At 32.5% G+C, this 19,122-nt stretch overlaps 1 protein-coding gene across 3 annotated transcripts; it reads right to left on the reverse strand.

The window, feature by feature from the left end:
• Positions 1 to 405: 405 nt before the first annotated feature.
• Positions 406 to 18,889, reverse strand: LOC130901827 (annexin B9-like). Of its 3 annotated transcripts, none has more exons than XM_057813450.1 (7): positions 18,793 to 18,889; positions 13,417 to 13,587; positions 13,011 to 13,215; positions 7,462 to 7,541; positions 7,145 to 7,361; positions 6,292 to 6,503; positions 406 to 658 (listed from the first exon to the last, which is right to left on the reverse strand). In XM_057813450.1, exons 1-7 carry the CDS (start codon positions 18,796 to 18,798, stop codon positions 608 to 610), a joined length of 942 nt encoding a protein of 313 aa, XP_057669433.1. In that variant the 5' UTR covers positions 18,799 to 18,889; the 3' UTR covers positions 406 to 607. The 3 variants fall into 3 exon arrangements, with proteins under 3 accessions (XP_057669433.1, XP_057669431.1, XP_057669432.1); XM_057813448.1 differs by having other exon boundaries at positions 406 to 3,383; XM_057813449.1 differs by having other exon boundaries at positions 406 to 3,596.
• Positions 18,890 to 19,122: the final 233 nt, after the last annotated feature.

The following is a 19,122-nucleotide window of genomic DNA, read 5'->3' on the forward strand; positions in this document are numbered from 1 at the left end:
TTAGTGAAAAAATGGCCCAAAGAAAAGAATAATTAAAAAGTTTTGTTTGTTTTTAATTCTGTGTTTCCAGGATATAGTTAATAATAAAGATTGAGGAAACGAGATATTGAATCTTATTCAAGGATGCCCGAACTATTGATAGTGAGAGACAGACCATAGGTATACCATTCTCTACATCTCTCTAATCATTTTTATTGGATCACAATGACGTCAAAGCTTTGAGTGATGGGAACGGCAAAGAAATCAGAAGCGAGTAGAGAAAGATAGGGAGTGGTAAACCGATTATCTCGCTTGTTCTGTGAATGTGTGTAATAATTAACCCAGACGATTGATTAACACCTGCATGTATTTAAACATAAATCGAACTTCCAAGGTAGATTTGGACATATAAATGAAACGAAATAGTGTGAAATATGCGTTTATTTCATTTGCAAACTTCTAAAATACAATTTTCATAAAATATATAAGCAGTACATAAAAAATAACAAGTATATGTATCTAAAAGAAATATTATGTATTATATATTAGCAATTTGTTCGTGCAGTCTATATTATTTCAAGCATATCGTGACTTTAAAGCGCACTTTTATCAACATTTTACTTAAAATTTATTCAATTAGCGCAACAAGCATCTTTCTGATGTTCCTAGACTCGTCACTCTGAAAAAAATCAAATTTAACAATTTTCCGAAATGGGACTATTGCTTTATATAGTTCAAAATACCTCTAGACTATTTACTAATCATGTTTTACTTTCAAATATATTGCTAAAAATATTGGAATGATTCTAAAAGGTATTGATCCAATTTCAAATTCAGAAGTGGGATAATTGAAACATTTCAGAAATGGAAAAAATATTGAACTATTTTTGAGCTGTTACTCTACAGAATTCAATTGTTATAATTCAAACAAACTCCAAATATAAACTAAAAGACCAACTTTTGTCGCTTAACTATATACGGAAATAGTAGTACTATTTTGGAGTATTTGTCAGAAGAAGAAAGGCGATGGTTAAAACAAAAATCACATCTACATGCTTTGTTAGTTGATAGAAAATGTATGGTTATTTACATTTTTTGCAATTTCAAACAACGAATTAGTATGCTGCTAATTTCACTGGCTCTCTAAGAAATTTAAATGCATCATCTAGCGAATTAGATATCTAATAAAAAATAGTGTAGTAGTTTGGTAGATTATATTAGAAATATAACATAACCTCATTGTTTCACATTTCCCCTACGTTTGTACTACTAAAATCTGACAATATTGTCAAGATTTGTTCTACGAATTGCATCAATTTTTATATTAGATATAGATTAAATTAAGTATTGGCAGTGTTTAAAAAAAGGAGTTTCAAGTATGAAATGCCTTAATTATTTTGCAAACGACTTGCACTATATTATAAACCTTGTAAAATACTGTGGAACGAAGAATTGATATTTTAGGATATTGGTGAAGGTAGAAGTCAATAAAAATCTTATAAATTCACTCAGATATTCAGGATGAATCAATAATATTCTCTGCGATGGAATTTGTTCGTGCGACACTTAATTAAACACAGTAATCTCAATCTTCTCAAGCAACAGTGAGTGATGATTGCAAGGACCACCTCGTTTAGACACAGGTCTGTTGGGCGACGGCGAGGCTGATTCGCTGGCTAGATTGGGATCAGCGGGTTCAGAGTCTATTTTTGGTGCAGCAAAAAAACGTAGTATTCGTATCTCTGAGAAAGGAAGATAGTTTTTACAGAGATGGATGGAAATACTGCAATGGAACAAGCTACGACACATATAGATGAACCTTCTGCTTGTCTTGACAATCAACTGCCCTGCTTAAACATGCGTTTCAACATATGTGCAAGCCTTAGAGTTTGTCTAGTGAAGCTGAAAGGTTCAAGCTAAGATTCCTGATCAGCTTTTTCGACATGGATATTTGGTAGGCTCGACGTGTCTATCATGATGCCTATGCTTGCTTAATAATTCTCGACCTCCCACTATCTTAACCATAAACTATTAGTTCTCAATATAGTGTTGTCAACTGTTTATTCTTATCGGGGTGAAAACAAATCTTTAGATGTCTGTAAAATGTTAGAAGATTAGAAGTTTATATGATTATAAATTTCATTCATACCGAGAAAGGTGGGCTTATGAATTGACAGATGATAACTTCGATAGCTTTGAAAAGTTTTCTCACCAAATGATAGGAAAATACGATCATAAATTTCAAGAATTCCAATAAACAAGGTTATGTTTTGCGATGAAGTCCGTTTGGTATAAATAGAAAAATAATTATGGATACTGAGCACGTGCAATTCCTCGTTGAAAGAATCCCACAACTATTATTTATTATATACAAAGTATAAGGTATCGGATGGAACGATGGGCAATAAAAGAATTGGTCCCTTTTCCATTGAAGACTTTGCTTCGGTGGTATTAAATCCAAATATTTTCCGTTGAATTTTAATGCAGAAATTTTATTTCTTGTAATTTAGTATTGGATTATCTTGGATAATATTTATTATTGTATCATTATTTACTACATATATTTGTAATAAAATGAATGACGATACATGATATTATATTAAGGTGTAGTTTTATAGAATGACCCGAAATGAATCCTTTAAATCATTTCCTGAGGGGTGACTTTAAAACTTTCATAAAAAATCTGCTAATATTCGACAGATTGTTGCAAATATTAATTTTTTTCAGGGCAGGTTTCTTGGATTTAAAAATATCAACAGCAGTTTTTACTTATTTATGTTTCGGGTTATTCCAAATGATATAACTGTGGAATTATGGTAACTTATATATCACATGAATTTTATAGAAAAAAAAAAAAACAAAAAATAGGACATGATACATCAATAGAGACATTACAGATATAGACAAAAAGCAAGTTTGATAACTGTCGCCGTGTACGAGAGAGACAATCAGAAATTTGAGTAATCCTTTTCTAACTGCGCGTATAGACAAAAACAAAAAATCTCTGACTGGCCGTCTCTTTCTTTCTCATCGAAATCGGTAGGACGTACATAGATGGCTATGACTTGTTATCTCTATCGATAATATCTCTATGTATCAAACTGAAATAGCAAAGTCCATTGTATTTTTAGAAAAACGAAATATCCGACAACAATGTAAATATCAACGTATTATCGACCACATTGGCTTACGAAGCAAAACTAATAAAAATCGTGCAAGTCTTTTCTGAGATAATTGAGACGGTACAAACATATAACTAAACACTTTTGTTGTATGTTTAAATGAAAAAATAAATAACTGTTTTTATAATGAAAACTTATTAGTTTTAGATTAGAAATTATGAATATATTTTAATAACCTATTATTGCTAATAATATGTTTTCATATTTTCCGGTTGAGTCTCCCTAAAATAAAAAAAAAATAATAACACTATTAAATAGAACAATATTGAAGCAGAAACTATTTTTTATTTCTAATATGAATAAACGAACCAACAAATATAACAACTTGATATTGTATTGAATATAATAAGATACTGGGAATTGATAACTTTTTCTCTGTTTTCTTTAACCGATAATTAATAGCAATGTCTTTAGGTATTTTCCAGAACAGTCATCCTAAAAAATAATAAAACCCTCTATCAGTGCTCTTTCAAAACTATATCCTTCAAATGATTTATTCAATATTAAAAATTCTATACAAATCTTAGGGAGAAAATGATAATTGAAAGCTATTCATTTTGCATTTCAAAAATTGATAATTTCATATGCTATAAATGAGCATTGGCAGTAAATTTATGAGGAAGCCCAACGCAAAAATGCTTAAGTGAATAAAATTTTCCAAAGATATTACAACAATATACCCTGTGGGCCTATCTGGCTCTCGGGTTCGAGATCTTTCACATGCCCTTTCCATTTTGTCTGTTTTTTGCTTTATTCTGCAGTCCTTCAATCACACTATTATCAAAGTTCTTCTTTCTGTTTCCTTATTCATAGTTTAATTTGCCCTTTTTTCTTTATGGTCCAGGTTTCACATGTGTATGTATCAATTTTGGAATTTATACCAATATTTAAAATAAATTTCCATATAGTCCTGATAACTTACTATGGAATAAAGAAAATTAATAACTACAAGGGCCATAGTAAAATGTGTATCCTGTCATTTAATTTCAAAATTGACCACTCATTGCCAGTGCGTAAATGTTAAGAAACATTTACTAAACCCAAAAGAGCCCGGTTGATATACAGATAGGTCAAAGACACAACTGGAAGCAGTTAGAGGTAATTTAGAGCTGTGTTGGACATTTAATCGATAAAAAATAAATATATTTAAAACTGCTATCACAAAAAACTCTAAAGGCATCCGAGGTGGTAGTTATCACCTCTAAGATAGTACAAAACTGTATCGAGCATTTTTAAAAACTATTAACGAAGAGTTTAGAGAAACTTGTAAGGATCTCTGGATTTTTTGGTGACACGAAAAATAAAAATGTAGACAATCTCAAATGCGCTCCCCTCCGGGATGTTTGAGAATACACACCGAAATCAAGGAGACAGATATAGAAAAAGAGTAGGTTTAGATCTATTATATGATTTTGGGAAAGAACCTAAAAAGTAATAACGCAGTATACCAGATGTATAGTTAAGTTGGTTTAAATATATTTTCATATGATTCTAGAGTTAAGCCACTATGTACGAGGATGTATTGATATCTAGTTAGCCTAGACCAGTTAAATGCATAAACAAAATATTGCGTTACTATAGCAGTGAACCAGAAAATATCGATGCAGTTCATGATATGATTTTATCATACCGTCGAATTGGGCTAAAACGGATATCTAAAGCACTGAATATTTCTTACGAACGCGTTCATCATATAGTCACGTCTGTTTGGACATGAGAAAAATTGCTGCAAAATGAATCTCTAGACGTTTGAGTGTTGACCAAAAGCGTATAAGGGTAGAAGCATCGCGTTCGATCTGTGCTTGAAAACGATGTAGACTTCTTAAACCGAATTGTTACTATGGATGAGACTTGGGTACATTTCTACGATCCAGAAATAAAACAACAATCGATGGAATGGCGATACTCTGGTTCTCCAAGACCTAAGAAGTTTCCTGTCCAAAAATCTGCTGGAAAAGTTCTTGCTTCAGTTTTTTGGGATTGCCATGGAGTAATCATGATTGATTCTTTGGATAAGGGTAGAACAATAACTGGTGATTACTATCCAAAGGTGTTTTGTTTTTGCAACTACAACGACCCTGTACACAAATTTCATGTTACCATGTAAAAGATTCGTGATTTAGGGTTTGAATTACTGGAACTGAAAAAAAGTTTAAAAAGTCGTAAATTTTCTTCCAACGAGGAGGTAATAGAAGCTGTGGAGGTCTGAGTTGCAGAGCAAGAAGAAACATTTGTTTTGAAAGGTCTAGAGACGTTGCAGGTTCGCTGTAATAAATGTATCCAATTAAGAGGAGAATATTTTGAGTGATAAAATATTTTGATTTGAATTGAAATTTTGTTTGGTTCTATAGTAGGCTAAGAATTTTTCAATATATCCTCGTATACATATCCTGAATTGATCCAATGGCTTGTTGTCTTTATAATACATAAAAATCTGATATCTTACGCTCTGCGTAGGCAAATTTGTTGATTAAGCTATATTAAGCTTTGATATTTGATTAGATGGAAAAGAAAGTAATTATATACAGCATACTGAATTTATGTTATTATATTAATTTTCATAAGACTATCAAATTAAAAGAGTAAGAGTAAGTGCTTGCTAGACATTTAGTATCAAGGCTAAAATTAGTAATAAAGCTGTACAATAAATAGGCTGGTCTATGGTAAAATATGAAGTTTGGTATTTATATTTTTGTTCAAATAGACGTAATAATATTGTATTAACCCTAAATTTGTACCCATGTATTTAAATGTTGTAAAAGCCTTGGGTCAAGTTTGATTGGCTCTTGATTAAGCTGTAATTTTGAGCTTTTAATTTTTGTTTTTCTGACGTGAATAAAAACTGTAATTCACTAGTATTTATTTCTAAATCACACTTGGAGGGAATTTAATGATTTCAAGTAGGCGTTTAAAGGGTAAAGAGAAAATTCGTGTTTTAGGATAAACGTTATGAAAATAAGCATGCGTAAATGAGAGAAAATTGATTTCAATAGGTTCGGTTCTTAGGTAGAATTAGAAACACAAGCCTTTATACTTAACGTCTAGTAAGCACTGGATGTATAGAAGAAATTTGAAGAAAATTTAAACAACTATGTGCTATAAAAAAGGCAAATACTGATATATCTCTTACCGACACGCGTTCATAAAGACTCTTGGAGTATTTAGTTTCGTAAGCTTCTTTTATATCCTCCAAATCGATTTCAGATCTGGAAACAATTATTCTGATGAGTGTTCTATCATCTGTACCCATACCAGCCATAGCGTCGTGCAGTCTCGTCGCCAAATAAGTAGCTCTATCTCTCATGCAACTCACCAAACTCAAATAAGCATTTTTGGTTGACCCTGAGAAAATAAAAATTTATATTGAAATCATTATTAATCAAATGGCCTTCGACTAAGGAGAATAATATTGTAAAAACAAATATGGGTACGCAGTCGTTTAGGAAGATAATAATAAAAATTTTGGCATGTTGTAATTCTTGGATCAGTATGGTTCCACATTCCCAAAGGTAGTGTCAATTTACTAAAATGGAATGATCCTCTTATCGATCTTTACAGATCGTTTATTTGAGTTTTAGATCCGGCAGTAGTAAATTTATAGTTAGAATATAGAAATCTGCTCTAATATTTGTCATTCGCGTGAAATACTTTCAATAATATGTGCTTGAAATGACAAATTGTCTGAAATAAAACGAGGTAGACTTAGACCTACATCTCTATGCTGAACAAACCTTCTTCTCAATGATTCCCTAAGCTTTCCAGAGATCTCTAAACGATTTAAGTCTAGAGCAGATGTAGATTTTAACAATTTTTCTTATGCTAAATGAATAATTATTCTATGATTTAGTTAAGGTTATTGTTGTTCTCTTTCTTTCATAAGTCAAATGATAAACGTACTTTAGTAAGTTTTTTCATCTTTATCTGTACTTGAGTATTTATTAGGAATTATATTATTTGAACTTTCTATTTTAAGGATGTATTACCTGAAAATTCATTATCAATAGCATCTTCAATGGAATGTCCAGTCAATGATTCATATTCATTAAAAATAAGCTTCAATTGACTGGGATTTTTCAGGCACAGAACCGAGTTAAAAACTGATTCTTCTGTTCCCCAAGATGATTCTCCAGCATCGTATAAAGCCTGTGCGTCAGCAACAGCAGCAGATTTATTAACTAATCCAGATTCATCCCGGCCACCCTGCAAATAACCAAATAAATATATATTTCGTTAAATATCAATTAGTTTCAATAATAATATTTCTCTATTTATTTTACTTGTAAATATGAATAAAATTTACCGTGGATAGGGACACCAATAATCTCTGCAGTGTACCGGATTCATCTCCTTTAATGTCATCTTCTAAAGATGTCTCATACACTAAAATATAAGAATAAGATTTAGTAGTGAAACTTTCATCAACAGTCGCAAGAGAATTTCATGTGTATTTCACAAATTTTGCAGTGATACATTGATAGCTCATTGATCATTATTCTAGATATATTTTCGACCATTTTCGATTTTTAGATAGAATGTGAATGAACGCATAGTAACAGAAAAACAATGTGTTGAATGGAAATAAGTTTAAGAACCACATCCCATGCACATGGAACTTGGGTACTTGCGTCACAGTCAAAATCCTGATACTAGTTGTGTTTCGTGCCCCAAGGAGTCAAATATAATTTTCCGATAAAAATTTGACTTGAGCCCAATTTGATTTAAGCAGTGTGTCTTACTTCAATGTATGATTTAGATAAAACAGCTTTCAAAGTATTTCTTTTTTATTTATTTAGAGGCGAAATTTTCATGAAATCGCATAAGGAGCTAACAGCTAAAATTTTACACAATTTGTAGACAAAAGCTTGTGAAAAACTACGAAAAAAAGAATAAAGACACAAATAACATAAAATCTAAATATCTAAAGTTTACACAAGAAATGCAGAATGTACATGTGGAAATTTTTATATGTATATATTGTCAAATTAAACCAGATAATAAAATAAACTATACGGTAATTCTAGATTAGGTGTGAATTTGTATTAAAAATCAATAACAACATGAAACCAGTACGCAGTATGCTTCGAATTAAATATCATTATTGGAATAAAAGTCGTTTATAGAGTAGAAGGCATTTCCCAGTAAATATGCCCTGAAATTATTGCGAAATGCGGGAACAGATGTTATAGATTTTATTACAATTAGCAAATTAGTGTGCATTTTTTGCGCATCGTACAGTATAAAGCCATTAACTAATTCTGAATAGAATTCTGTAGAATGATCTTTCTAAAAATGGAGAAGCGTGCTTACGAATTAAGTAAACGGATTCAAAGATGAATAAGAAAGAAAGAGTAAATATTTTGAATCTTTTAAAGGAGTCCCGACAGTTAGCCCTGCTGTTTAGTCTGTTTAGTCCTAACAGCTCTCTTTTGTAGTTTGAAAATTTGCTCGTGAATCGTACCACACATACCGCAGAAGGTAAGGGCATATCGGAGATGCGACGACTCAATAAGGGCATAATAAACTGTTAAGAAGGTTCAGTTCTTTTTTAGATAAAGCGGAAATATAAAACTTCCATTTCAAGGTATTGTCCACAACTAGCCATACTGATTCAACGACGTCAATGGTGGTTTTATTTGATTCAAAAGACAATGATAACAAAAGACAATGATCTGCTCAAAATTAAGCATATACAACAAGCTCCAAATAAACCATTATTATCGTTTTCGTACACCCATCTCGAGTATAAGCTTTATGTTTTTTTGCTCTCCTATAAAATTGAATCCGGATCGACTATATCATCAAAGAAAATGTGAAAAAGTTTGTATGGAACAAATTATGACTAAATACTATAAAGGAAAATAGAATATCTGCAATGATCAGTTAATTTTATTATTTTATTATTATATTATCATTATTATGCGCAAGACTTATGCACTACTCAGATTAGAGCTGGTATTATTTACCTATCCCGGATACAAAGTATCAAAAGGATTAGGCTCGATTCACTGTGGCACTGTGTGGCAAATATTCAATATTACAACCTTCTGAATGTCGGCGAAGGTGGTTTTTGGTAATCCCAGTTTGACGATGCAGGGTCTTAAACACAACGCCAGTTGCTGACATAATAACTGGGACTATTTTCACATTTTCGCCGTGCCACATCTGTTTAATCTCAATTGCGAGACCCGCATATTTGGCCAGTTTCTCCTGGTGTTTGTTGAGATCATTATGAGTGTTCGGTATAGCTACATCGACAAGAAGGAGTGAATTGACTCTTCTATCAATCACCACGATGTCAGGTCTGTTATTCGTCACCTGTCTATCAGTGATAATGGACCTATCGTAGTAGAGTCTAAAATTGTCATTTACGAGCACCTTCTGCGGCTGGTTTATAAGTATTGAGAAGACCGAACTTGTTGGCCAGTTTTTGGTGGATGATGTTGCACACTTGGTTATGCTGGTGTAGATAATCGGTATTAGCTTACACACTACAAGCAGATGTTTTATGTTGGATGGTATCTGATGTCTGTTGGCACAAACACAATCTGCATTTGTCAGATTGAGTGTTCGGATCCTTAATAATATTTTTCTTGTAGTTATTCGTGTTAATAACTTGATCCTGGATAGCCATCTAGAAGCCTTCGGTCTCTGGAAAGAGATTACCGCTAGTAAGTCATCTGTTGGAAGCTTTTTTATCAACATGCGGTTGGTTGAAGACGTGTAGTGCCTTTCGTAACCACTGTATCATTATTTATTATTATATTATCATTATTATCAGTAATTAATATCAACTATGGTTTTGAAATATGACCTTTACAGCGTTTAACGTAATGTATCGCTTTAGAAAACAAGTGGTTTATAGAAAATTAAATTTTCATGTGAGTTTCATGCCATGTTATTTTCATTATAGCGACGCAATGTCATGGGTAGGTAGTTAAAGAATTAGGTCACCCTGTTCTCATTTATAGGAACAACAAAAAAGGGAGCGTAAGGACAAAAACAAGAGGATGAGATAAAAAAGGAATGTAGGGCACTGCCTAATCAATATCGCTGAAGATAAATCTTAGAAATGTATAATGAATTTATTAAACTAAAAACTTATTAACAGTAAAAGTGGCAAATCGGTTGGAGCTATTCAGTCATAGACAAAAGAAACAGGATGATTCTTAAGAACTGTTCACGAATATTCACAACTTGTTTCAATTAACATGAATGTTTAAAAAATGGTCCAGTCAATGAAGAGATTCATGTAATGAATAAAAAAGGCAAATTTTATAAGGGTTTCTAATAGAAAGTTGTATATGTGTAACCAAATTATAATGTTGTTGAAATGAAAAAGATAAGTTTTTCTTCTCGTTGGAGACCAAGATATTGTGAATTCTGTCTTTCACTGTTTTGTCCCTTTTTGTTCTTACTCCTCTAACGTTTTCTAGTATATCCAGTAGACCTGTAAGTCGTTTCGGATGTTGCGGAATACCATTGTCAAGTCAACTGTCGACAAATGGTTTGTGCGGTTCCTAGTCGATTTCTGTATATTTTGATAAGTTAATGTAATGAATCATGAAATGAACGGATTCAACAGGTTGCAGGAAAACGGCGGAAAACCTGCAGCACCGACGATCTCCGAGAAGAAAGAGTTTTACCTATTGCGATAGAGGACTTGATGAACGATGAACGTTGAGTGATTTTCAGGGAGATATTCGTAGGCTACTAGTAGTAAATGATAACAGTGGATTTGTTTGATTCGCTGGTGCAAATTGCGAATCGGGGTTGTGGGTCATTAGACGGCTCGCAATTAATGTTATATCAATATTGATATAATCGGTGTTAATGCTATTTGTATTGGCAGTACCTGAGAATGTTTGCACCAAAAGAGCCTTTTTAGTTGGTGGTTGGGTAGGGTGCACTCAGAGTATTGTACGCATTCCCAAATAGACGTCTGGTGGAAATTAGGAGGTAAGGGATAGTTTTTGAGAGTTGAGTGTCATCCTTCATCTCTTGCACCGTTCCGAGAATTGAGTCAGGATATTTTGGGATCGGAGGTTGTTTGCGGCGTAATTTGAAGCAATTAGTGTGTATATAATTCGAAGATTTCCAAGCGGTGCTGAGGTGCTAAGGTATTATATGAATAAATGATTTACAACAGGGGGACTAGTATGTACCCTTGAAGAACGCCAATTAAGGAGATTAATTAATCAAAATATAAGGAAAGTAGTGGGACTAGTGCTCTGAAAATTTGCTTGTATGGGTTTACCGAAATAAGCTATGGTTTTTATTAAATTTTTGGAATCTACGCGAAATTTCAATATAACTTTATATGAGATATCGAACGCCTAAAGTCCACCATTTCCTAATTATTTCACATTTTCGAAATATTTGGACACTTGCAGCCCTCCACTAAAAAAAATATATTTTTAAGTTCTAACTGACAATTAAAAACTATGAAAATTTCAGTTTTTTCAAGTTTCTACAAAAACCGTTAGTTTGAATATATATGAATATGAATATATGAATTTACTAACGAAGTCCCTTTAATTTAAAACGTAGAATCCAATGGTAAAGAGAGAAATAGGGGTTGCCATTTGAAAAAATTGTGTGTTCGAAGTTTTTACATAGCGATATTCGGCACCATTTTCTGAACACCTTATATAAATTTTTGCTAAGGTTTTCTCAGATTTTGAAGGGTGTAAGTGTTATTTGTCCAAATCCCAAACATAATAGACCTGAGTCACTTAAACTTAGAAATACAATTTTTTTTAGTGGAGGGCTGCCAAAAATTTCGAAAATGTGGAATAATTAAAAAATGGTGGACTTTAGGCATACGATGCCTTATGTAAAGTTATATTGAAATTTCGCGTAAATTCCAAAAATTTAATAAAAACTATAGAATTCCGTTTAAAGTAACGAAGTTTGGGTCCACTTACTTATTTTTTGAGGGGAATGAGAAAGTTTCTACGTAGTATCATCCATAAAGAGAAAACAATAAGTTAAATATCGCAAATATGACGAAATAAAGCAATAAGGAAATTAATCGGTCGACCTACACTGCAAAAGAATAAAGATTTAGATCTTGAAGAGTTAATAAATAATGAAAAAATACCTAAAAAGTCACGAAAGAGTAGAATTGGGGGAGAAAAAAGAGAGGTATACCCAAAATGGGTTGGACGGACAGGATATAACATAACTAAAATTAAAACTCTTGAATTTCGGATAGAAAGAAATAAATCGTAAACAGTCTGTAGTGCTAATTACACATTCATGCTATATCATAAAGTTTTTTCCATTGAAATAGGTTCAAATGTGAAAAAAAACTAGACTAAAACTAAATTCAATTCTAAAGCTTTCATAAAAAAGTTATACATACTGAAGAGGTCGTTGAAAATAACTCTGAAATATGAATCGATCAAACAATCATTTGTTATGTTCAATATTATGGCCGACAATGAAAGAACTCAAGATGAAAAATTACTTTAAACAAAGAAGTTTTTGAAAGAATATTTGATAATGAAATTCCGTTTCAAAATCACGGTTATTCAATCAATTATTTATCTCTCTAAAAAAAATTTCAAAATAAAATTGTTTTAAAATTAATGTTTACCTAAATCAATTAGATAAAATGTGGCTTGTTACGGGATATTTTATATTTGAAACGTTTTGACGTATCTTTGTCATACTTTACAGAAAGATACAATACAGATAAATGTTTGCGAGGAAGATCTACGAAGGCCCGTGTGGTGAAAACTGGAAATTGTAGAACAACCACTACCGACAAAAATGAGAAAACTATTGAAGAAACGTGGTTCCGAGAGCTTGAAGTGTTTATTACTTATGCATGATTATTCAACTTACATTCCTGGTATCTTTCAGATATCTGCAGAATTTCTTCGTTGTTATGGACAACCAAAATTTCCACTAGGGTATCGTCATCAGTACCGAGACCGCTAACTGCTTTATGTAGTTCTTCTACTTGGTAGTCCAAAGGGTCTTTAAGTAGTGCCAAAATGACGTCTTCGAAATCTCCACCAAGGTCACTTTTAAGATCTTCTATTAGATCCTTTGAAAAATATTAAAAATCAGTACTGAATGAATATGTAATAAACTGAGTTTCTTTGTAGTCTTATTACGAATAATTTAAACAAATTTGAATTTGTGTGCATTTCGATTTTAAAAAAATATCTATTGATATTTCTCCAGAAAAAGATTGAGAAAAAATAGAAATCGAGTTAACTCATAAGTTAACGAGCAAGATACTTACTTCTCCAAACATTGTCTTATATGTAGTGACTATTTGACGTCTCTGTTCATTTGTTCTTTTAGCTAGAATTTCAATTATAGCATCTTCGTTGGTGCCTAGACCGTCCAAAGATTCTTTTAAAATTTGTGCGTCTTCATCAGCTTTGAAGTTTTCCCAAGGAAAAACGGTGGGCTAAAGAAAATAATGAGATAATTGAAGCCTTTAACAAATTAAGATGTTTCTTCAATTGCAAAAAAATTAAAACTAATATTTAACAAGGGTACATAGATGTCTACAAGATGAAAGGTTTGGCCAGAGCTTATCCCCAAATAACCAAGTATTCGGTGTCAAGGAAGGTGGACGTGCGATACATAATCGACGCCATAGTTCTATGTGATCTAGGTTTAGAATGTAAAAAAGTCCTATAAGAGCTGGTTGCAAGATCCAGATCATTTAGGCGCTCTATCCCTAGGACAACAAGGGCAACGAGGAACTGGACTCGCTCGCTAGCTTGAAATAAGGAAATCTTTTAATAGCCAAATGTTTCTCAATAATGTGTTCGTAACAGTCTCTATATGGATGAGACCACGTTCGAAGCGTCCAAAGGCACAACAGTCAGCTGGGAGGTTATGACTTCAGTATTTTGGGATATGCATGGAATATTGTTCATCGACTATCTTCAAAAAGAAGAGTAGCGAATAGTACATAGAGTTGTTGGATAGTTTGAATGTAAAACTAAAGGAAAACGGCCTCAAATGTTGAAGATATAATCAATGTTTCACCAATACAGTGCACTGATCCGCAAGTCGATGGCAAAGATGGTTTAATTGAACTTATTACACTTTGAATTGCTTCCTCATCCACCGTATAGTCCAGATATAGCCGCCAGTGACTACTGGCCATTCGCTTATCTCAAAAAATGCTAACTGGTACGAAATTCTGCTCAAATGAAGAAGCGATCGCTGAAAATGAAGCCTATTTTGAAACAAAAAACAAAACTTCTACAAGCACAGCATCGAGAAGTTAGAGAATGGAATGATTGCATTGCTCTTGATAAATAAAATTGATTTTTGGCAAAAATGTGTTTTTCTTAGTTAATCACACGACATATTGAGTGTTGTTAGATTTAGTTTCGTATGCTCTCAATTTTTTTCCTTATCAGAGACTTTTCTTTGCAAATTTTAATTACATCAGAACTTTGTTTACTGAAATTTCATTTATAGCTTTTTCTATTTCATTTTCCAAAAGTCGAAGCTTGTGTCGTCTTAAGTTAAATACGTGAATAATGTTCAAGAATATTATTTTGTGGCTAGATGGTGCTACCAGTTTTATCATAAAGTTGTTGTTTTCAATAGTAGAAATATTTATCTACGACTTTACTGATGAGGAATCTCTCAACGAGAATTAGGATGGGAAGTTGGATAATCTGAACGGCCGTTAACTTCAATCTCAAGTTGAAATAGAGCATTCGAATGAACATTTCTTCCTATGGTTTTGAATAGAGCTACAGAAATCTTGCTGCAAACAACTGGTCTCAAGGATAATAGCTGGATTGAATATGGGGATCTAGATGAATCAAGATGTCGGACTTTTCCAGTTTTTAAATCCCTGGCCGGTTTCAGTGGTTTGAAGGTTAGCAACTGACCGTAGTGCCATCTCCGTACTCGGTGCATCCTCTGCATCAAGAAGAACTCTTGAATACACATTAATCTGAGATCGAGAATATAATTGTTTGTTCTTGGTACTAATTTGATAAAGCTCATCATCGGTTTTAGTTAAAACAAACCCTACAATATTTCGGGCATCACCATGTCCTCTGTCAACGTCTGGAACTGCAATTCTTACAGAAGTGTCAATAGGTACAGAAGCAAACTTGTTTTCACTCGATTTCAGCATGTTTTCAGCCTGTTGTTGTAGGATTTTCTTAGCACTTTGACCATTATCTTGTAGTTTATATCCCCGCATACACATTGATATATCAAATATTTACATTTCCTATTGCTATTTAAACAATGTATAGATTTTCTAGGAAATGTATGTAATATAATTTATTTTACAGATTTCCGTGCGGTTTTAGGAATTACATACATTTTTCAGGAGTTTTATACAATGACGGATTACATACCTTTCCGGTAACATATTTATAATGATGGTTACTTATAAATATTATATTTAGCCAGTAACAATTATAGGAATTAAATAAAAAATAATCTTGGTCATAATGGGTTAACAGAAATTTAGTTGGTAATCAGTGTGAACATCTGGCGATCCAAATGACGGGAACAATGTGCAGAGTTGATTGTTTTAATATTTACTTTATTGTTATTATTAGGATCTGAACCATCAACTATTGATTTAAAATAAATGTTCACGGTTGACAAGTCATTGGGTGTAAAATAGTGTCATGATACTAATAATGTAACTATTTTTCATTGATAGAATTACTCATATTTCTGGTGTAAAATTCTTAGAAATCATTTGTAATAAAAACATCGATGACTAAACATCGTTTTTCGAGTAAAATCAGTACATTACGATTTTTATTGACACAAAATAATGTTTTCTATACTAAAATATTTGCGGAAGTATAAAGACGGACAGAAGCATTTAGAAAATATCAGACTTTTAAGTCACGAAGAAAAGTTCTTGCCCTTGGGGTGAATATAGAGAACAACTTTAATCTAATCTATTAATGTATTTATATGTTGATATGTATATTTGTTGAAAATTACTTTATCAAGATTGTAAATTTATTTTTAATTCGTTTCTTATCACTCACAGGTAGGATTTCCGGTAGATTATCTTGGAAGATTATTTATCAAGTTTAAAAAAAATAGAATCAAACATTTTTTTCTGACAATATTTTACAACTTAGTTATGTTATATCTATAAACGTTTTAAGCAAAAATTGGAAAAATTTGGAATTTAGGGGTGTCTCATAATTAACGTTGGTTTTTATATGACTAAATGACTATGTTTCAATTTAAACACATTAAGACTAGTTTCTAATTCTATGAAGAGTTTATTTTCTTCATTTTCTTGTTTATTGATGATGCAATACGTAAATAGTATGGAGTGCGATAAATATGAAAATACGATGTCTAGCTATTAAATAATGAGACAGTTCCCCTAGAGTGTGCCCTGGACGGGCGAGTATCTATAGTACTTCTTTGGGTATCTACATATCTTGTCTTTGCATGTCCCAAAACACATTTCCGTCACTATTATAGTATTTGTGCAGTAGCTGCTTGAAACGAACGTGTTTGTTTCTCGTGCCGAAAACCATGTGTGACGAAAAACAGAGGCAAGAGGCCTATGGAGATAATTGTCTAATTGTCTATCTTTTGCGCGTGTTTTTAAGTGGTGTAAGCGCTTTAGTGAGGGCCGAGAGAGCACTGAAGATGACCATCGTCAAGGTCGCCCTGTGACTAATTCAACTCCGGAAACAGTGAATAAAATCAAACAAAAGGTGCGTGCAGATCGTCGAATGAGAACCCGGATGATTGCCCAGGTTGTAAACTCCGATAAAGAAACGGTTAGAAAAGTTTTACACGAGGAATTACACACGACAAAAGTCTGTGCGAAGTTGGTGCCAAAAAATAAGACTCCTGACGAAAAGCTCTTGCGTCAACAGGTCCTTGAAAGGTTAGAAATTTTAGAAAAAGATCTGCTTTGAAAGGGACCCGATGGAAACGGTGAAGCAAAAAACGGCAGAGCTTCTAAAGGCACTGCTTTGATCAATGGAAAAAACGTATGGAAAGGTGTTTGACGAGGGGAGGGGAGTATATTGAAGGGAAGCAATTGAATGTAGAATAATTTTTATAATAAAACGCTTTCTCAAAACCAGTCTTGTTATTAAATAGTCAGATCTCGTAGTGTATTATTGGAATCAAAAATTTAAAGTTGTTGCGACAGTACGGAAAATATAAGAATTTTAATGTGAAAACGTAGTTTACGAGCTCGGCGTTGGTTTAAAATTTTTAATAGTAAAAATTTGACACTTTATCGTTCGCACTCAAGTCATCCACATGCATGGGACATTCAGCTTATAAGAGTAGCAGTTAATCAAGTACCAGCACTCGCTGATGATCGGAATCCTTTGGACATTCCAAAGATATTATACATTGCCGTTTAAAACTATTAGTAACGATCTAAGAAAATTGTCGAATAGTGCCCCACGCATTAACCGACATTAAAACATTAAAACGAAACGTCGATAATAGTTTTATTAGACGCATTGTTACTGGCGATGAAAAATGGAAAATCAGTGGTTAGGCACATGAAATTTCTTCAAAAAATAAAGTTAAATTAGAACTTTCCTTACAAAATCTTTTCCATTTATAGAAAGCTGAAGCTTGTGTCTTAAGTCAAATACATTATTTCGGAATATTTGGAAATTGTCATAGGCTGAGTGAATTCAAATCAATATTGAAGCTCTGTAACTAATCTGCTTAACAGACATTCTTTTGATAAAGCTCATGTTTATCTTTTAGTTTTAAGGGATAGGTTATTAATTATAGAATAATGAGCAATAATAATCTAATCTATCCTAACCTAACTCAACCTAAGTGAATAACTCGTAAAAATGATATATAAACTCAACGGATGAGGAAAGTTAGATATGTAGTAACACAAAACCGCGTATGCAGGATTAGAAAATATACTTTCCATATTTTATTTGAGCGTGAAATACTAGAAATATATCTTCAGTGAAACATTATTTGGAGCTACTCTAAATAAGGTTCCCACAGCTTTACGGCCTCAAATAACTTCTACGCCACTTCGTCATTATTCAGAGATGATGTGGCGTAGGGTTTCAAGTTGTTTCCTGATGGAAAATCCTCTTTTAAATCGTCATTGAACTCCTAAACTATTACTATTACATGTTCCGTAATGATTGTTTATGATCCGAATTCCATATGAACTAACGATTTATTTGGAAATTATTTTTCTCATGTCGTTGTCAAGGTTAAATTTATTGAAAAGATCATCAAGCATTGTAGTAAGAATAATTTATCTACAGAAATTAGAAATTCAATCCAAAATTTTCACTAAAGAGGATATATCATAGTTGTCACATAAGCGGAGAATGAAAATTATTCACTATTGAACATGTCAAAAAGTGGAGCGCAAGAAAGTGTCAATGTATTTAATTTGGAAATTTGGTTACTATCGATACATTTTTCTATTTCTACCTGAAATTTTTGTATGAAAAGTAATATTTTTTAATAAACACTATGAATGTCTCTACTACATTAAATTAAAAATTTATTGCGATCTAACTAACGTTTTTATAAATGTTAAATTAATTGAAATCATAATAACTGAGTGGAGTGAAAACATGTATACAAATGAGATCTACAAAATATGTAATTGAAACATTAAAAAAACACTCACCGCCATTATTACAGAAAAACTGAATGGGAACTGTATTGAAAAACAGATTCGAAGGAATACACCTCGACACAAACTGTTGCGCGCGGACCGATAACACTTGCGCAGTAATACGGTTTATATTGAAGGTTGTGAGGAGTAGAATATTTCCACCGCACTTTTTATACAGAGATTATACAAAAGTATACGGCTAGAAGAAAGAATGAAGTCGTGCTAACAGCTACCTACTCAAACACTACAAGATTTTCATTTATTATTTCCTTTCGAAAAAATCACATTTGACCCTTACCCTTTTGAAATTTGTTGAATTTCTTCTCCACAGGCATTCAATGT

The sequence above is a fragment of the Diorhabda carinulata genome, chromosome X (assembly GCF_026250575.1).
Source record: "Diorhabda carinulata isolate Delta chromosome X, icDioCari1.1, whole genome shotgun sequence".
NCBI classification, from domain to species: Eukaryota; Metazoa; Arthropoda; class Insecta; order Coleoptera; family Chrysomelidae; genus Diorhabda; species Diorhabda carinulata.